Raw genomic sequence first — 16,166 nt, 5'->3', positions numbered from 1 at the left:
CTCGTGAATTTTACGAGAAGCGGGCATCTGGGCTGTGTATTTTCTTTTATGACCATCATTACACATCCAAGGAACAAACAAATCCGTATACTGCAGCGAAACTCAGACGTGATAAATTGCATGTTTAACTTTGTTAGACAGGTTTAATCTTGTTGTTAAAAATATGCAGATGTTAATCATGCTATTTATAGCTGGTGTAAATGGCTTTAATAGGAAAGCACACAAATGGGTGGCTCCTGGAGCAGGGTGCAAGGTTCCGTCTCGATTTATTTTTCTTTAGCACATAAGAGTGGAAAGCGAGTTTTCCGCACAGCTTGTGGAACTAATTGTTTATTGACATGGGTGGTGTAAACACGCGGTGTAAATAAACCTTGGGTTCGATTAGGATTTCCTCTCATGGCTGCGTAAACATAACCTCCGCAATCCTGTGAAATATTGACCAACAAAAGACTAACCTTTCTAGAGCGAGGCTCATATCGAAAGTCATCATTCGGCCAGTGTCCACTTGGAATACGAACAGCATTTTAAGGCAATTTAGGAACGAGCTTCGAGAGTAGTCCAAAATTAGAAGTACCTGGAACAAATACGCAGTTCAGTGTGGTGGCTAGACGAGATGTTTTGGCTAATTGATAGCGTTATCGGCGTACATTTTTAGGTCGATTTTTCCGAAAGCGAGATTCGGTGCAAGTGCAAGGTGACGGCAGACAAGTCGACACCTACAATAGGTGAATTATAAGCAGTCACAGTTATAAATAAAGTCAACAGAACGTCATTATCATCGGATGCATGTTTACGCTCACAAATAGGTAAACAAAGAGATTGGGTGGAAAGGCTCCAGAAGGGGCAACAAACCGGGATTTTTGCGTTTTTGGCGCAGGAGGCGGGTGTGCGTTTTTGCGGGGTGTACGTACGTGCTGACATGGAATTTACGACGATTTCCCAACGATTTTCTTGTCCATAGCTGCCTGAACAGCTATCTGACATTTTCACAGCTGATATTGACAAACACTGCGAATTTTCTTCACTAGCATTTTCACGGCGGTTACACTACTTGAAGCGAATGTCTCTGTCCGTTATCAGACATGTTGGCCAAAACGCAATTTGACCATCAGCTGACTAGGAAGTCCGATCTGTTTTGCAAACTCGTGTACGATGTGCAATTCATTAAAAACCAAGGACACTTCCTGACGAAACGAGTTTGAAAGCGACCGAAGCGACATCTACGCAGATACGCAGTTCTCGATACTAGCGACATCTTACATGAACTATGTTAATATTACATTACAGAACACTACACCGTATCCAAGCTAACTAATTAACAATATGTATGCAACTAACAATACACGTGTAGATATTATCTATCACATAAATGCACAGGTGGCCAGCAGAAGGCCACCCCCAATGAATAAGTCAAACATCTTTTCTTAAATAATTACCGCCCTACTAACACTATTGAAATTAATAATATAAACAATTGTAAGCGGAATTTTTAGTGCAGGTCTTTAAGGCGACAAACCAATCAGTTTTTATAATTAACCCCCACTTAAGACACATATCTCAGATGCAGAGGGTGCATTTTGAGGGCAGTTAGTCCGAGTTAGTCAGAGTCCGTGAGAGTGTGTAAAATAGCGGTGGGCGTGAAGGCCCAGCTGTGTGGTGACAGGGCCGGACTCGGGTTGAGTGTTAAGGGCAAAGAGTTGTGTGTTAAGGTGTTGATAAGAGAAGGTGGCAGGTTAGTGTGAACCTGGGGCCACGAGAGTAATGTGAACGCGTAAAATCTCCGGCAGATACCATGGTATGTACCTGAGCACTGAGGGCGTACTCAGGTGGGGCGCCTTTGGCTCATGACACAGCAGGTTGGCGAAAGCCGTGAAAGGGGTGTCCTGGCTGTTGACCGACCGGTGGTGGCGGTGGTGGCAACCGAATGCAACAGAGAATACGTTTGCTGGTTAGGTTGGGAGATTAACCCGGTTTCTGGAGGAAATATAGTGACGTATGAATGTGGAGGTGTCCTCTCCACTTTGGCAAAGACAGCGCTCCTTCTGAGGGGGCTGTGGGCGGGCAGTACATCCCAAACTGTACGGCTAGGGCGATTACAGGTAACTCGACAACATCACCAGAAGATTGCGCGCTGAAGATGACGCCGTGAGTTGGAACCGCTGATCTACAAGGAGTGGGCTAGGGGGTGGAGACCCCCCGGTGAGTGACCTCATTTTAATCCTTAGCGACAGATAAGTCAGGTGTGTCTGTTTTCATATTCGTGATTGGGGCCGAATTGTCGCGGGGCCGGACCTGTACTAGAGCGTCACATGTAAGGGGTGAGTGAATCTGTAGTTTGCAATTGGCTGTAGCCGTTTGACCGTCATTGATAATGAATATTTGTTGATAATTTGCGCTAAAGCCGCTATCTGGCCAGGAATCGTCTTACACAATTATGTTTAACAACTTCTTTTATTGATTGTTGGTTGTCCTGAAAAAAAGATTAAGAATAGACCTATTAGACATGGTAAATTAAAATTCTAAATTAAAAACCATTTTATCGAAAACTTGAAATCCTCCATTACGTTTTGTTATTGCAAACAAGTTAAATCTGAAAACTTTTAACAATAAAAGGAAAATAAAGATGATTTTGTTTCGATGCGGCAGATGTCTTCTTTATTTTTATTGAAACTGGAGCTCGCAGGAGAACACGTTACATCAACTTATTTTACTGGCGGGAAAAAGGATATCTGTTCCTTACATATTACTGAATAAAATAGCATAACTTGGAATTTAAATTTTAATAAGTTTACAGAATGTAGTTTACGTAAAATAGAGCCTTCCGAATAGTGAACATCGACTTTAGTTTCCAACAAATTGCTCAGGATTATAGGTGTATAAGAGTTAAAGAGCGAAATGTACACAATAAATACAAACAAAAACACGAGAACATATTTTTATATAAAGAATAATTACGCTATTAATTACACATTTTATAACTGGTGTGTATGTATTTTAACGCGCTAATTGCTTGTATCCAATATTTTATTAATTACCTCTTTTACTTTTTTATTTACAGAATCGCTCATTTTTCCTGAAATATTGAAATTATTGGTTTACAAATTTTTAATTAACTCCACAGATTCAATTAAGAGCATATATATACGCTGTTTCTGATTTTGTAATCGTTGCCGAAACAAATTGTTAATTGGCTTTAATAAATGCTAATTCGTTCCGCAGTTAGTTTTTTGAAAATTTCATGACATATTGCGATGTCACTCCAGTTCTTATTTGAGAATTCTAAAAACAAATTTCTTATTTGAAAACGCTTTGAAGCAACTTTTTAAGGAGAATATTGGCACTAAGTATCGTTTTACATAAGTTTGAATTAATTGCTTGTTGTTCATTTTGCTTTGAAGAGATTGTTTCAAGGAAATTTGCGACAGTTTTAATTCGTCGAGATTTTGACGCTTCCTTTTATGAATCTGTGTGGAAACATGTTATGATACTTGGAGCTTGCGCTCACAGTCGTATTAAAAAACATGAAATATAAAAAAAAAAAACACCGTTCTTCCGCAGAAAATATTTTCGTTAGGTAGTTGAAATAAGTTCAGGATAGTCTTTATCAACACGATTATTTAAAAACATGTTTCAGATGGTAATTTCTTGTAGAAAAATAAGGATTTTGCCCCCGGCTCATGATGATTTAAAAAAAAGTCACATTTGAGACATTGGCTTATATTTGGCTTTTTTTTCTTAGTATACCTACGTTTTCTTTTCGTAATAAAATACTTAAAACGTGTTTAAATTGGTAAATTTTTATAGAGAAATATCGATTTTGAAAATAAGCGCCTCCCTTCATTCTGATAACGAATCAAAAATTCATCACAATTGGAATCGGGGCGGTTATAGATGAGATTTAATCTTTGACTTTCTTTTTTACTTAACACATACTTCTAGTTTTCTTTAATCAAACGATTATTTAAACACATGTTTTAGATGCTAATTTCTTGTAGAAAAATGAGAATTTTGCAGTTAAGCTCCGCCTCCGGCTCACGACGATTTAACACATTTGACACAGGTCGGGTGGGCGGGGCTTATATTTTGCCCCTTTTTTATATACACTACCAGAAAAAAAACCGGTGAACCTAAATTGAGGACTAATTCTGCAGGGATCCACAAATTGTGAACTGAGTAAGAGATTAGAACTTACTTAGGTGCCTACCTGGGAAGAGTACCGACATTGGCCACAGACAGTATCTAATGATATTATTTATTACTTTCTAACCTAAAAATAAAAAATTCCGATAATAGAAATTAACATACAATCAAAAATAAAAAATAGGAAAAAAATAGTGGACAACAGTAGTGCTAATTTGTGCATTTTAAAAATTATTACCTACATGCCTCGAGTTCTGATTGGTTCCACAATTTTGGGTGGACTCACCACATTGTACATTTGCGGTGTTGTCACGTTGTACCTCAAAATATGTATGTATTTAAGAAGGGTGGAAAAATTTCTAAAAATTTCGCAAGTAAAACATGTGCGAAAAGATTAAAAGATTACTGATCCTCAATTTATGTATACCGAAAACCCGGACACTTGAATTTTTTATGCAATTGGTCGAACTTTTGTAAAAAACCAAAACGCAAAACATTAATGTATTCCTTAACAGAAAACATAACTTTTTAAAACACATGTGGAAATAGAAAGAAGTTAAAAACGTTTTAACACTAACTTGTTTTTTGTCTGGCAGTATATGTATATGTATATGTTCAGATGGTCTTAACTGTCGCCAAACAGAATCATAAATAAATTTTATGCTATTTTAGAATCACAATGTTCAACGATTGATCATTTATTTACATTAATTAATTACTCAAACAAGCTTGGATATTTTTATTAAAGTTGGGTAAATAATATTCCATCAAATCATTCCCTGGTCGACTTCAAATTCTTCTAACATTTCTTTTGAATAAATGTTTTCCACTTCTTCAGCATGTTGAAATTCGAATTATTTAACAAATAAACAACATCAAAATAGTAGCCAGGTACAATCTTGCCGGAAATACTCAATATTTCGTTAAAAATTTTGTAGAAACTAAAATAGAATAAAACATTGTAAGGACCACGGGCATAATTGTCGGTTGCGGCGCTCGGGATATTAAAAACCCTCCTTCGTCGGACTTTAAATATTCCCTCTTGCCATAATCTCCCTAATTATGCTCCTGACACTTAAATAACTATTATTGCCCCCTAATAAATCATTTACGGCGACCTGTATTAATAAATGCTGACCATGACAACAACAGACCTAACTTTGGATTTTACGAGCATTTTGGGAAAAGAGGTAGTTTCGATAATTTTTCAACTGACAAAGTAGAATACAGACAAATATGCATACCGACAAAATATGCGATGGATCGTCAAAATATGCAAGTTATGCAATACTTAATCTACATCAATAAATTTAAAAAAGTATACTCCGATCTCTAAAATAGCAATGCTTTTGGGTTCTTTGTCCAAAACAATTAAACGTTTTGTGGATCAGACGTCGAAACATCGTTGACCATTACAACCTAAAATGTCTTTATCTGATTCATATAACCTATGTTATTTCAGGTAAAAAGGTGAAGAGGAGTACAGGGCTGTAACTTGTCATTACCATAATCCTGTCAATTTTCACTATTTGGGGGACTCTACTTTAACTGAAAACCACGCCGAGGCACGTGTTTAGTTGGGAATAATATGAAATATGTGTTAGTTCCACTTACGAATGATAATAGCAAACTTTATCTTAAGACTATTATGTAATCTTAAAATGCTAACCTAAACTTAACGTTTCATCCCATCCAAAAATGCATGACGTCAAGAAATATTAATTTTTGATTTGAAACTAAATTATTACAGAATTTAGAAAAATACAACTAAATTGAAAACATTTTAACTAAAGTAAACAGAAATATGGGGTGGGATTTTGTTTCTCGATCGAAATGATAAATTATCATTTTGCCTTGTTGTTTTAATTTGTGTAGACTTTTTCACAACATGAAACTTAAACATGTTTAAAATGGAAAATTTGTATACAGAAATATCGAATTTTAACCCTAAGTTTCTTGGTATGAAAATATGACTATCTATACTGAAAAAAAGGCAAGATATAAGCCCCGCCCACTTGCCCAATCTCAATTCTGATGATTTTTTTTATTCGTTGTCAGACCGAGGGCCAGAGCGTAATTGTAAAGTCGATATTTTCCTATAGAGATTTACCATCAGTTAGCCCCACCCACCCACCTTTTTTTTTCTTAGAGGACATGTCATTTACCAACATCAACATCAAAAAATGAGAGAACGGGTGGGTGGACGGAGCTAAATTTATCTTTTTCCCACAGAATCTTTTATAAGCAAGCAATAGCCCCGCCCACCCATCCTTTCGTCGTTCCAGTGATTACTCTTAATACTGTTCAGTCCTATTTTAGCAAGTTTTATTAATTGGTTTGTTATGCTATTTATCTGCTACAACATTTATTTTTTATTTCTGAAGACAAAATGAGAGAACGGGTGGGTGGGTGGGGCTAAAATAAACTTTTTCCTAGATAATCTTTTATAAACAAGCAATAACCCCGCCCACCCACCTCCTCTTCATTTCGTTGATTACTCTTAGTATTGTTCAGTCCTACCTTAGCAAGTTTTAGCCCCGCCCACTCACCTTTTTTTTTCTTGGAGGATATGTCATTTACCAAAATCAATCTTATCTTAACAGGGACTAGAACCACCCACCCGTCCTCTATTTTCTTAGACATGAGTGTCAAATTTTCAAGTTACTAGAGTGTCATCAATAAATATGAATTTTTTGTCTATTTTATTGAATAACTCTTTAAGTATGAGCTTAGAATATTAGTTATTTTTGAGGTTTTACAAAAAAAACAATCTTTCCAATTATAAAAAATATACCTAGTGCTTTATAAAAAAAAATAAAGTTGACGTTATTTCCGGTTCTACCGGAAGTGGTCATAAAAATGTTAGGTTGCCAACACATAGATCTTTTAAAATGATACCAATTTATTCCAAGAACTACAGGTTTATCTTTAAGAATAAGAAATTTACAAGAGTTGTATCAAATAAAAGAAACACCCTACATGTTCTTTTGTAAAGTGAGAATCGGAACTAATAAAACGTAGGATGTTAAAAAAAGCGTTAATCGTAATACGACTTATTTTCTGTAACATTTATTTCTCATTTCTGCAGAAAAAATCAGAGAACGGGTGGGTGGGCGGGGCCAAATTTAAATTTTTCCTACAGAATCTTTTATAAGATAGCAATAGCCCCGCCCACCCGCCCTCCTCTATTCTAATGATTTTTTTTATTCGTCGTAAGCCGAAGGGCGGAGCTTAATTGTAAAATCTTATTTTCAACGAGAAATTACCACGTGAAATATATTCTTAAGTAATCAATCGTGTTATACAAGATAAACTAAATGTATTAATTTTATAATATAAATTATTTTTTCTTTTAGAAACCTAAAACACCTTTAAAATGGCAAATTTTTGTAAGGAAATATGTATTTTGCGTTTAGGCTCCGCCTCTAGATCTGCCAACGAATGAAACCTTCATTACTATTTATATCAGGGCATGTATGGGTGGAGCTTAATCTTTGGCTTTAATTTTGTCTTAATATACAGAGTATTTTTACAATAACTCGATACTCACAAACATGTCTTATATGGTAATTTCTTGTAGAGAAATAATAAGGATTTTGCAATTAAATTCTGCTCCTTTGGCTCTCGACGATTAAAAAAAAAATCATCCCAATTGAGATAGGGTGGATGGGCGGGGCTTATACTTTACCTTTTTTCTTAATGTACATATATTTTTTGAACAACCGATATTTAAAAACATGTTTTTAATTCCTCGTAGAGAAATAAAGATTTTGCAGTTAAGCCCCGCCCTCTTGGCTCAACACGAATAAAAAAAATCATCACAATTGAAACCGGGTGGGATAATAAATATAAAATCACATATCACTGATGCACATTCTTTAGAAACAACCAACAGACAATCTTTACGTTAATTCAACACACACTTGAAGGCCTAAAGATTTAAATGATTGCCTTAGTAACCACGAAATTATACATCTGTCTAATAAAATTTCTAACAAGGAAACACAGAAACGCAAACCCTACATTTTTATATTCTACGACCCAGACACGTAACGAATTTGATCTAATTATGGATGTAAAACTGAGGTGTAAACTTTTCTTAGTGAATTCATATTTCTGAAGTCTATAAGTTAATAATAAGAAAAAGTAAACAAACAAACTTTTAACTTTGCGGATGACTTCCCGGCAAAGAAATTGTCTCTAATAATAATGACCAAAGTCTAATTTCATATTACCTTGAATTTTCACACGCCGTGATTTTTTTTTTCAATTAGTACTTTGTGTAACTATTTCGTTTTTCGAAACTCAATTTTATTTATTTTTGATGGGTCCGCATGTAATTTTGATAATAACTTTAATATTTTCTTTTATTAAACCTGGTCTTCCATGCATCAATTTATTTATTAAAATTCATCACAAATTCACACATGTGTTCCAAAATTTTGAAAAACCTAGACGGATAAAATTCAAGTTAAGGATTTTATTAGTCAACATTTTAATCTGCTTGTTACACCTAACTCGAAGCGGTGAAATTATCGACAATAGTAGAATATTAGCAGGAAATATGAACCACTGCATTCGACAGTAAAGACGCTAGACAATTATCCGTAAAGGAACAAAGGCTACCTATTCCTCCTTTAGAGTCCTCGTGGCGAGTCAAGTAAAGCCGATATCAATTCTACAACCCCATTAATTATTATTTGCAAAAATATTTTATCTTAGCCAAAAAGAGTACTTTCTGGATTAAATTTTGCAGGTATTGTATTAATAAATAAAAATGGTGGATGCGCCGGGATAATTAAAATTATATGAGTTATTACAACTTTATTGATGAAAATAAAGTAATTATTCTACTTTCTGTTGCTTTTATTTTAATAAAATGGTATATGAACAAGGTGAGTATTATAATAACGGGACCCTAACCAAATTTCAATGCAACACAAAATACATATTTCACATGTAACTCTTTTTATATTTTATTTTTCTAAAATGTACAAACACAGTCACCTGGTAGTTAATTTTGACTTTCGTAATAATTCTATTTGTCAATTTTGAGCTCCGATAAGTTTTTAGTCTTCGCGACTTATAAGATGAGGGTTAAATACACGAACGATGAAAAGGTTGATATCCGAGATTTATGGCACGACAGGTAGGAATATCTCAATCTTCGGTTTCAAAAATTTTGAGAGCGAAGTTCCACCCAGACCATGTGACATTAGTACAAGATCTAAAAGAAGAAGACTTTCCTAGAAGAATACAATTTTGCAATTTTATGCAACATCAACTAGAGCTGGACATCAATTTTTTATTCAAAGTTTTGTTCGGCGATGAAGCAAGATTTGGCAATAACGGGGTTGTTAATCGGCACCACTGTCACTATTACTCCCAAAAGAACCCATACTGGATTAGGACAGCTCATTTTCAAAATGTTTATTCCATAAATGTGTGGGCTAGTGTTATTGCAGATTACGTAATTGGCCCATACTTCTTCGAAGGCAACTTAACAGGACACAGGTATCGACAATTTTTGGGAAATGATTTTCCGGGGTTATTAGAAAATGTTCGTTTCAACATCCGACAAGAGCTGTGGTTTCTGGAGGACGGGGCACGCCAGTTAAATCTATTTAATTGTTCAATTTATTTATTACATTTCTTTGAATTAATATATTGGTGTTTTTTTAATATTTCATTTGTGAAATTTTGATTGATTTATTTCAGAAACAGTGACAACTAGTACGAAGATTACCTACGTTGATCCTAAAACGTATTTATTTATTTTAGAATCTGGCAATAACTGATAGATGTATGTTGTGTTGCATTGAAAATTCGTCAGGCTCCCGTTATTATAATACTCACCCTGTATATTATATAATTCAAGGAGATTAATAATAAGGCAAATGAATAGTTTCGTTTCCTAGAGAATTTTTTAGAGTATAAACTCGTTCGTCCTAGATTTGGCCGCTACTGGACAGGATTAATTTTAATCTGCGTGGGTGAAAGGACGGAAAACGTACATACTCACTATATCTGAATAAATACAACTGGGATCCTGAGCTTTAAAGCAGATTTCTAATTATAGGGTAAAGGTAAACAAAATATGATTCTGTAGATTGCACAATCTAGTCCTGTTAGAGACCATTATTATTTCCACTAGTGAAATAATGTTTAGGTATACTTATAATAACTGTTAAACATACAGCTCGATATCTGTGTACGTAAACATACATTTATTTTGTGTTATTATTTTTAAATTAAAAAGGAATTACCGTCAACACAACGTTTTACTTCTCTGTGTGTAATTTACCTCTGTAAGAAGGCACATTTCATTAAAAATATTTCTTAAGTTTTATCTTTCACGTCTACTTTTTAAAAAATATCAACTTTCTAACAAGCATAAAAAGCAAATCCTTTATAAGTACAACGAGCAGCTGTACAACTAGCAACTACGTGCGGCAGATATTAAAATCCAATGGAAACTTTTTACCATTAATAAAGCCGTTCTAACTTTTAAAAAATTGACCGTGTAATAACCTACACCTTAATAAAACCCGAACTTGTCTTGAATTTTTCGCAAAACTATTTGCACTTACTTCGTAATTGAATAAATTTCACCTTCACACGAAAGACCACTAAACGAGCCACAGACTGTTCGCAGCACAACTGAATTTGCAATGTGTGCAACCCCAAAAGTAACAATTGGAGAAGGTCATTAACTTGAAGTAGATAATCTATCAGGTAGTGGTTTAGTTTAACTAATATTGCTAAAGATACCTTAACGGCCAAATACAACATAGACCGCTTCTAAAATTTGAAACGGAGTCATAAATTTGCATCTAAGACGCTGCATTATTAGTTGACAGCGGTAGTGAAGGGGTCAAAGTCGTAAATCCACTGTATTTCTCGGTACGCTATACAAAGTGGGACCAAGAGTTCAGCCGTCTACCTGCCAGTCCCACGCCCTAAACACGATTTGCATTAATTATCTGAAGGTGCACTTTTACGGAATGTTCGTCTTTTCGGCAGCTACTTGTAATGAAATAAAATTGAGTGAGTGCACGTGGAGCTATTGGAAAAGACTGTTGTTGAATAAAAGGGAAAGTCGTTGACGGAGATGCAAATTGTGTGAAGGGCAGCACAAAGTGTAAATCGTGTTAATTATTGGAAAAGGATTAAGAAATCGGTTTTAGCTTAAAATACAGGTGGTTGGGGAATTTCGGTAAATTTTACCTGCCAGACAGTCAAGTCGAAATTACGGTAACTGGGTGTTAGAAAACACACAGGCAAATGATATACAAATCAGTGCAGACCGACGACATGCTTCGTGTGCATATAGGTTGAAGCTGTAAATTGCAGTTTTAAACTATTTCTGAACTTTAATCCCATATGTTCGCATAAAACTGAATAGAGAATACAATATCACTACAATAGTTTTCAAAGGAGGATCTGACAAGCAGGAAGAGCGGCAGTATTTTATCCAATTTTCCGTCCCACATCCCAAATCGTTCGAATGTTGCTGTAACATGTTGAAATCTCACGTCAATTTAACTGTTTATTATGGAAACTACATTCACTAGAAAGCTGGGATTTTTGCTGTTAGTTAATAGTTTCGTTAATTTTTTTAAGGGAAAATATTTTTGGTAATTTTTACAGTCCTTTATTTATTTAGTACGGCCTAAAGCAAATCTCTACTTTAACTCAATTAAATTGTAAAAATAAAAATTGGTCTAAAGAGTTTAGACAGTACTTCCCTCTCTGTCGGAAACGTGACGACTGCATGCCTATTATGTTTTTTTTTCGCAGTAAATTTCAAAGCATTCGGTTTTGTAGTTCCTGAGTAAACCAATAAAATAAATTTACTCATTCATTTTTTTTTTTGAGTCACCCGGTATATGCAAATTCAAAAAATATAAATGGAATGATAAATTACAAGTACAGACTCATCAAATTTTGTATATTCTACATAGGATTTATTCGGCAAACTTTTGAGCTGACGTCATCAGTTTTTTGGAGAAGATAACCAACTATATTTTGACTAAAAATTTATTATGCTTTTTGTAACCTTAAAACATCTGCAAGATTTCAAAACATTCGGTTCTGTAGTTCCTGATTAAATCAATGAAATACATTTACGCATTCATTATTTTTTTTGGGCCACCCTGTATATGCAAATCCAAAAAATTTGAATGGAATGATAAATCATAAGAAGAGACTCATCATATTTTCTACATTTTAGATAGGAATTATTCAGCAAAATTTTGTGGTGACGTCATAAATTTTTTAGGGGGGATGAGCAAATACATTTTGATCAAAAACTTACCATACTTATGATAACTTTAAAACATCTTCAAGATTTCAAAACATTCGGTTTTGTAGTTCCTGAGTAAATCAATAAAATAAATTTACGCATTCATTAATTTTTTTGAGTCACTCTGTATATACAAATCCAAAAAATATGAATGGAGTGATAAATAACAAGTACAGACTCATCATATTTTGTACAGTTTAGATAGGATTTATTCGGCAAACTTTCGAGCTGACGTCATCAATTTTTTGGAGGGGATAAGCAAATATATTTTGACTAAACATTTATTATGCTCCTTATAAACTTAAAACGTCTGCAAGATTTCAAAGCATTCGGGTTAGCAGATTCAAAATTAAATTGCAAAATGTTGTTTTATAATTTTGATTGTTTTTCCAAAAATCTGGACGTTTCGAGTGAAAACTCAATTCGAGGTTGCAAACTACATGTGTAGGACTATGTTATTTTATACAATTTAAAACCCATTTACTATGTACAATTTTGAAGTGACGTCATCGCATTAGTGGTGGGGATGATTAGACAAATTTTGGTTAGCGTTTTACCATCTACATGATATTCCTAATATAAGTACAAAATTTCACAACGATCGGTCCAGTACTTTCGGAGATTATCTGTCTAATAAAAATCCGGGACGGCAGACAGACGGACAGACGGACAGACAGACGGAAAAGGGAGACCCATTTCTTCGTCTACTAGGGGTCATGAAAGATCGAGAAAACTTAAAAGTAGAGAGTTGACCGATGGACTCGATTACAATACTTCCTTTGCTTACGCTCGGGAAGTAAAAATTAAATTTATTTGCAATTTTTGTTAATAAACATTTTACAGAAACAATTGTTTAAATTAAATACTGGAAATCACTATTATTTATTATTAGTTTATTGTTAAACGAGTGAAGCACTTATGTTCTAACATTCTCAAATGTTGGCTTTCAATTTTGTTTGTCTTTACAAGCGAACAACTTGAATCGAACGAGTTGAATAGGAGGAAAGGTGGAACGTCTACCAACAGAACAGTTTTACCGGTTCTACAGTTCCTCTAACAAATAATTTATCTTTCCTGCTTTAGCATTTTCAACACAGATCTGCTAGACGGGAAGCTTGTTGCTTCTTCTCGACGGGTTTTTCTATTTTTAATCAATAGCTGAATAATACAACACGATAGATACTCGGTAAATTAGATTGTGAGAAAGTGCACATTTGGTTTGCTATTAGATCCGTATTTGTACTCATATCTAGCCTGCAATTTTTATTGAAAAAAAAAATATATATATATATATATATATATACTTGAGTAATTTTTAGACTAAAAGAATCAGACCTTTCCTGTGACACAATTTGTAAGGGTAGCAAACCAGGACCACCGTTTTATTAGCTGTGTTGTGGTGTAGTAGCCGAAAACAGGTTTGATTCCGGCTAGCAACGTTTCATCATTTTCCAATTTTCCAGCAGAGGGCGCTAATTAAGATTCACACAGTTATTAGTAGAAGATTTTTGTTCCTTCCGTATATGATCAGAGCAGAAATTCCACAACAATAACGCATACAAGTTTTTTTTTGCTTAACGAATTATTTGTCAAATATGAATTTTACAGATACAGCTGTCAGCGTCTAAATCGTTAATTATCGGTGTCCTTACTTTGAAAAATTTATAGAAACTAAAGTTGCATCGAAACCGATCCATTTAAAATGAATTTTTTGCAAAAGCTTTACGGGGTCGTTACACTATGCAAAAGCCGAGGGAAAGTCAATCTCTCTGTAAGCATCCCTTGCATTTTTTGCGTCCTATAATTGCTTTTTTAATAGAATAAATCTTTATTAGAGCGTGTATTGCCTGTAGATGCTATATCGATTTCCAATTCTCAATTTTATTACGAACGTGAAAGATGATTTATGTAGACAACCCCATTAATTATGCGTTAAGACATAACTGGAACGAATGAGTATTCAGCCGATTCACTGGCCTGTTGACGACACGGAAGTTTCAACTTTTTACGGTTTCTATTAAAAAGTAAAATTTTAGCGATTTTCCCTATTTTTACGGCTTCTGTTAAAAGAATTAATAATTCGAAGGTTTCAGCCTATTTTCTAACCTAAAATCAAAACAGATTAAATTCTGGACGTCGCTACAGTTAGCCCTGAACAAACGGGTCTGTTTTTTCAATTCGACTTTAGGTTTAAAATTATAAAGTTAAAAATACTTAGTTTTTGAGCTTTTTGTAAATACCAGTTCTACAGTCCCTAATTCTCACTTTCGTCAATACCGCATGCTGTGCCCTCTCAGGTAATGTTGGGACGCTACTAGATCATCTATGGGAAGCTATTCGACCATCTTTCAAGAGTACGAAAAGATAGGTCTCCGGTTGTCGTCTGTGTCGATTTTCATTAGACAGATCTAATTTCTGAAACTAATAGACTGATCAAAATGCTAACAAAAATTTGTCTAATCATTCTCGCTGACAATTTTATTATAGATATATTAAGGTTTCTGTCTTACTTTTAGGGTAAAAGGTCGGCAAGAATTTAATCAACTGAAGTGTTAAACTCCACATACCAAATTTGAATATCCCTGCCAATTTTGTTAGACATTTGATTTTTGAAACACTTTATCGATTGTTGTGATATTTGTGATTTAAGAAAATTAGAAAATTTATTTTTGAAAATGCAAAATTGATTGGTTAGAAATCTTGGAAAAGTTCTAAAGTTCTAAGGTAACAAAAGTAACATTATTATTACTACTAACAAAGAGCCATGGACTTTGAAAGATTTGTCTTTGATTATTGGATTTTTAACTCAAATTTTCAAAGATTTTCGGCAGTCTAACAAAACGAAAAATCTATTAAAGGCAATTCATCAAAAATCCATGGTTTGTGTCTTTATTGCTCTAAAAAAATAAAAATCATGGAATTAAGGTTGAAAATTTATTATAAAATTTAAAATTGGTTACTGTGAAATCATGGAAACTATTTAAGTTTATAAAAACAAAACAAAACGCTAATAGAATGTATCTGTTAATCCCTTTAAAAAACTTGAAGCCGCCATTTCAAAATTTTGCTAAATAAATCCTGTCTAAAACGTGCAAAATATTTTTGGCTAACAAAGGCCAAAATTTTATATATCACAGAAACTGACCCTAACTAGAAGTTATCTTTTTATTTCCACTGAAATTTTGATGGCGTTATCTGAAAATTTTGCTAGGTGTTTAATATGTAAATTTTTATTACACTATATTTGGTAAAAATAAAAATTGTTCAAGAAAATTTGAAAATTTATTTTATAAATTAGAAAATTGTATATTCTAAATACTTGGAAACGTTTTAAGATGATAGAAACACTGTAAATCGTTAATGAAAATATAGCTGGCAAACACTTTCAAAAAATTGTTGACGTCGTCTCAAAATTTTGTTAAATAAATCCTATAAAAATGTACAAAAGACTATCCATTTCCGCCAAAATTTTGATGATGACATGGCAAAATTTTGCTAGGTAAATACTATTAAATTTATTTAAATATTCAAATATGCTTATAGATTTAATTGTGGTCTGCTTTTATTTCTTACCTTATTTAATGTTGAGCAATAAAAGTATTATACAGCGTGTTATTGAAATTGGTCTCGAAGTATGGGTGCTAAAATTAAAAAAAAGTTCAGCTAAAATTGTTCTCGTTTTAGAGACAAAAATTATTAAAATTTATGTCCAAATTCGTTG

At 33.8% G+C, this 16,166-nt stretch overlaps 2 protein-coding genes across 10 annotated transcripts in view; one reads left to right on the top strand and one right to left on the bottom strand.

Annotated features, from left to right (window-relative positions):
* LOC135133777 (RB1-inducible coiled-coil protein 1) overlaps window positions 1–1,199 on the bottom strand; it is a 54,736-nt gene extending 53,537 nt beyond the window's left edge. For 6 of the 9 annotated variants that reach the window (XM_064062295.1, XM_064062288.1, XM_064062292.1 and 3 more), the window contains exons 1-2: window positions 912–1,198; window positions 456–574 (exon numbers count right to left, since the gene is read on the bottom strand). In XM_064062295.1, coding sequence (XP_063918365.1) covers window positions 456–523 — 68 coding nt within the window. In that variant the 5' untranslated portion in view covers window positions 524–574; window positions 912–1,198. Of the gene's footprint in view, window positions 1–455; window positions 575–647; window positions 731–911 lie in introns of those variants that run through there. The other 3 variants (XM_064062296.1, XM_064062290.1, XM_064062289.1) reach the window with 2 other exon arrangements.
* Window positions 1,200–2,256: 1,057 nt separating this feature from the next.
* Window positions 2,257–16,166, top strand: part of LOC135133531 (trissin receptor-like) — a 263,813-nt gene continuing 249,903 nt past the window's right edge. The window contains exon 1 of the mRNA XM_064061976.1: window positions 2,257–2,318. The gene's annotated coding sequence lies outside the window, so the exon portion shown is untranslated. The remainder of the gene's footprint in view (window positions 2,319–16,166) is intronic.

This window comes from Zophobas morio, unplaced genomic scaffold (genome assembly GCF_036711695.1).
Source record: "Zophobas morio isolate AGI-343-1 ecotype UQ-CSIRO unplaced genomic scaffold, CSIRO_AGI_Zmor_V1 ptg000022l, whole genome shotgun sequence".
NCBI classification, from domain to species: Eukaryota; Metazoa; Arthropoda; class Insecta; order Coleoptera; family Tenebrionidae; genus Zophobas; species Zophobas morio.
The sequence above is the reverse complement of the archived record's forward strand: the minus strand, read 5'-3'. Positions and strand labels throughout refer to the sequence as shown.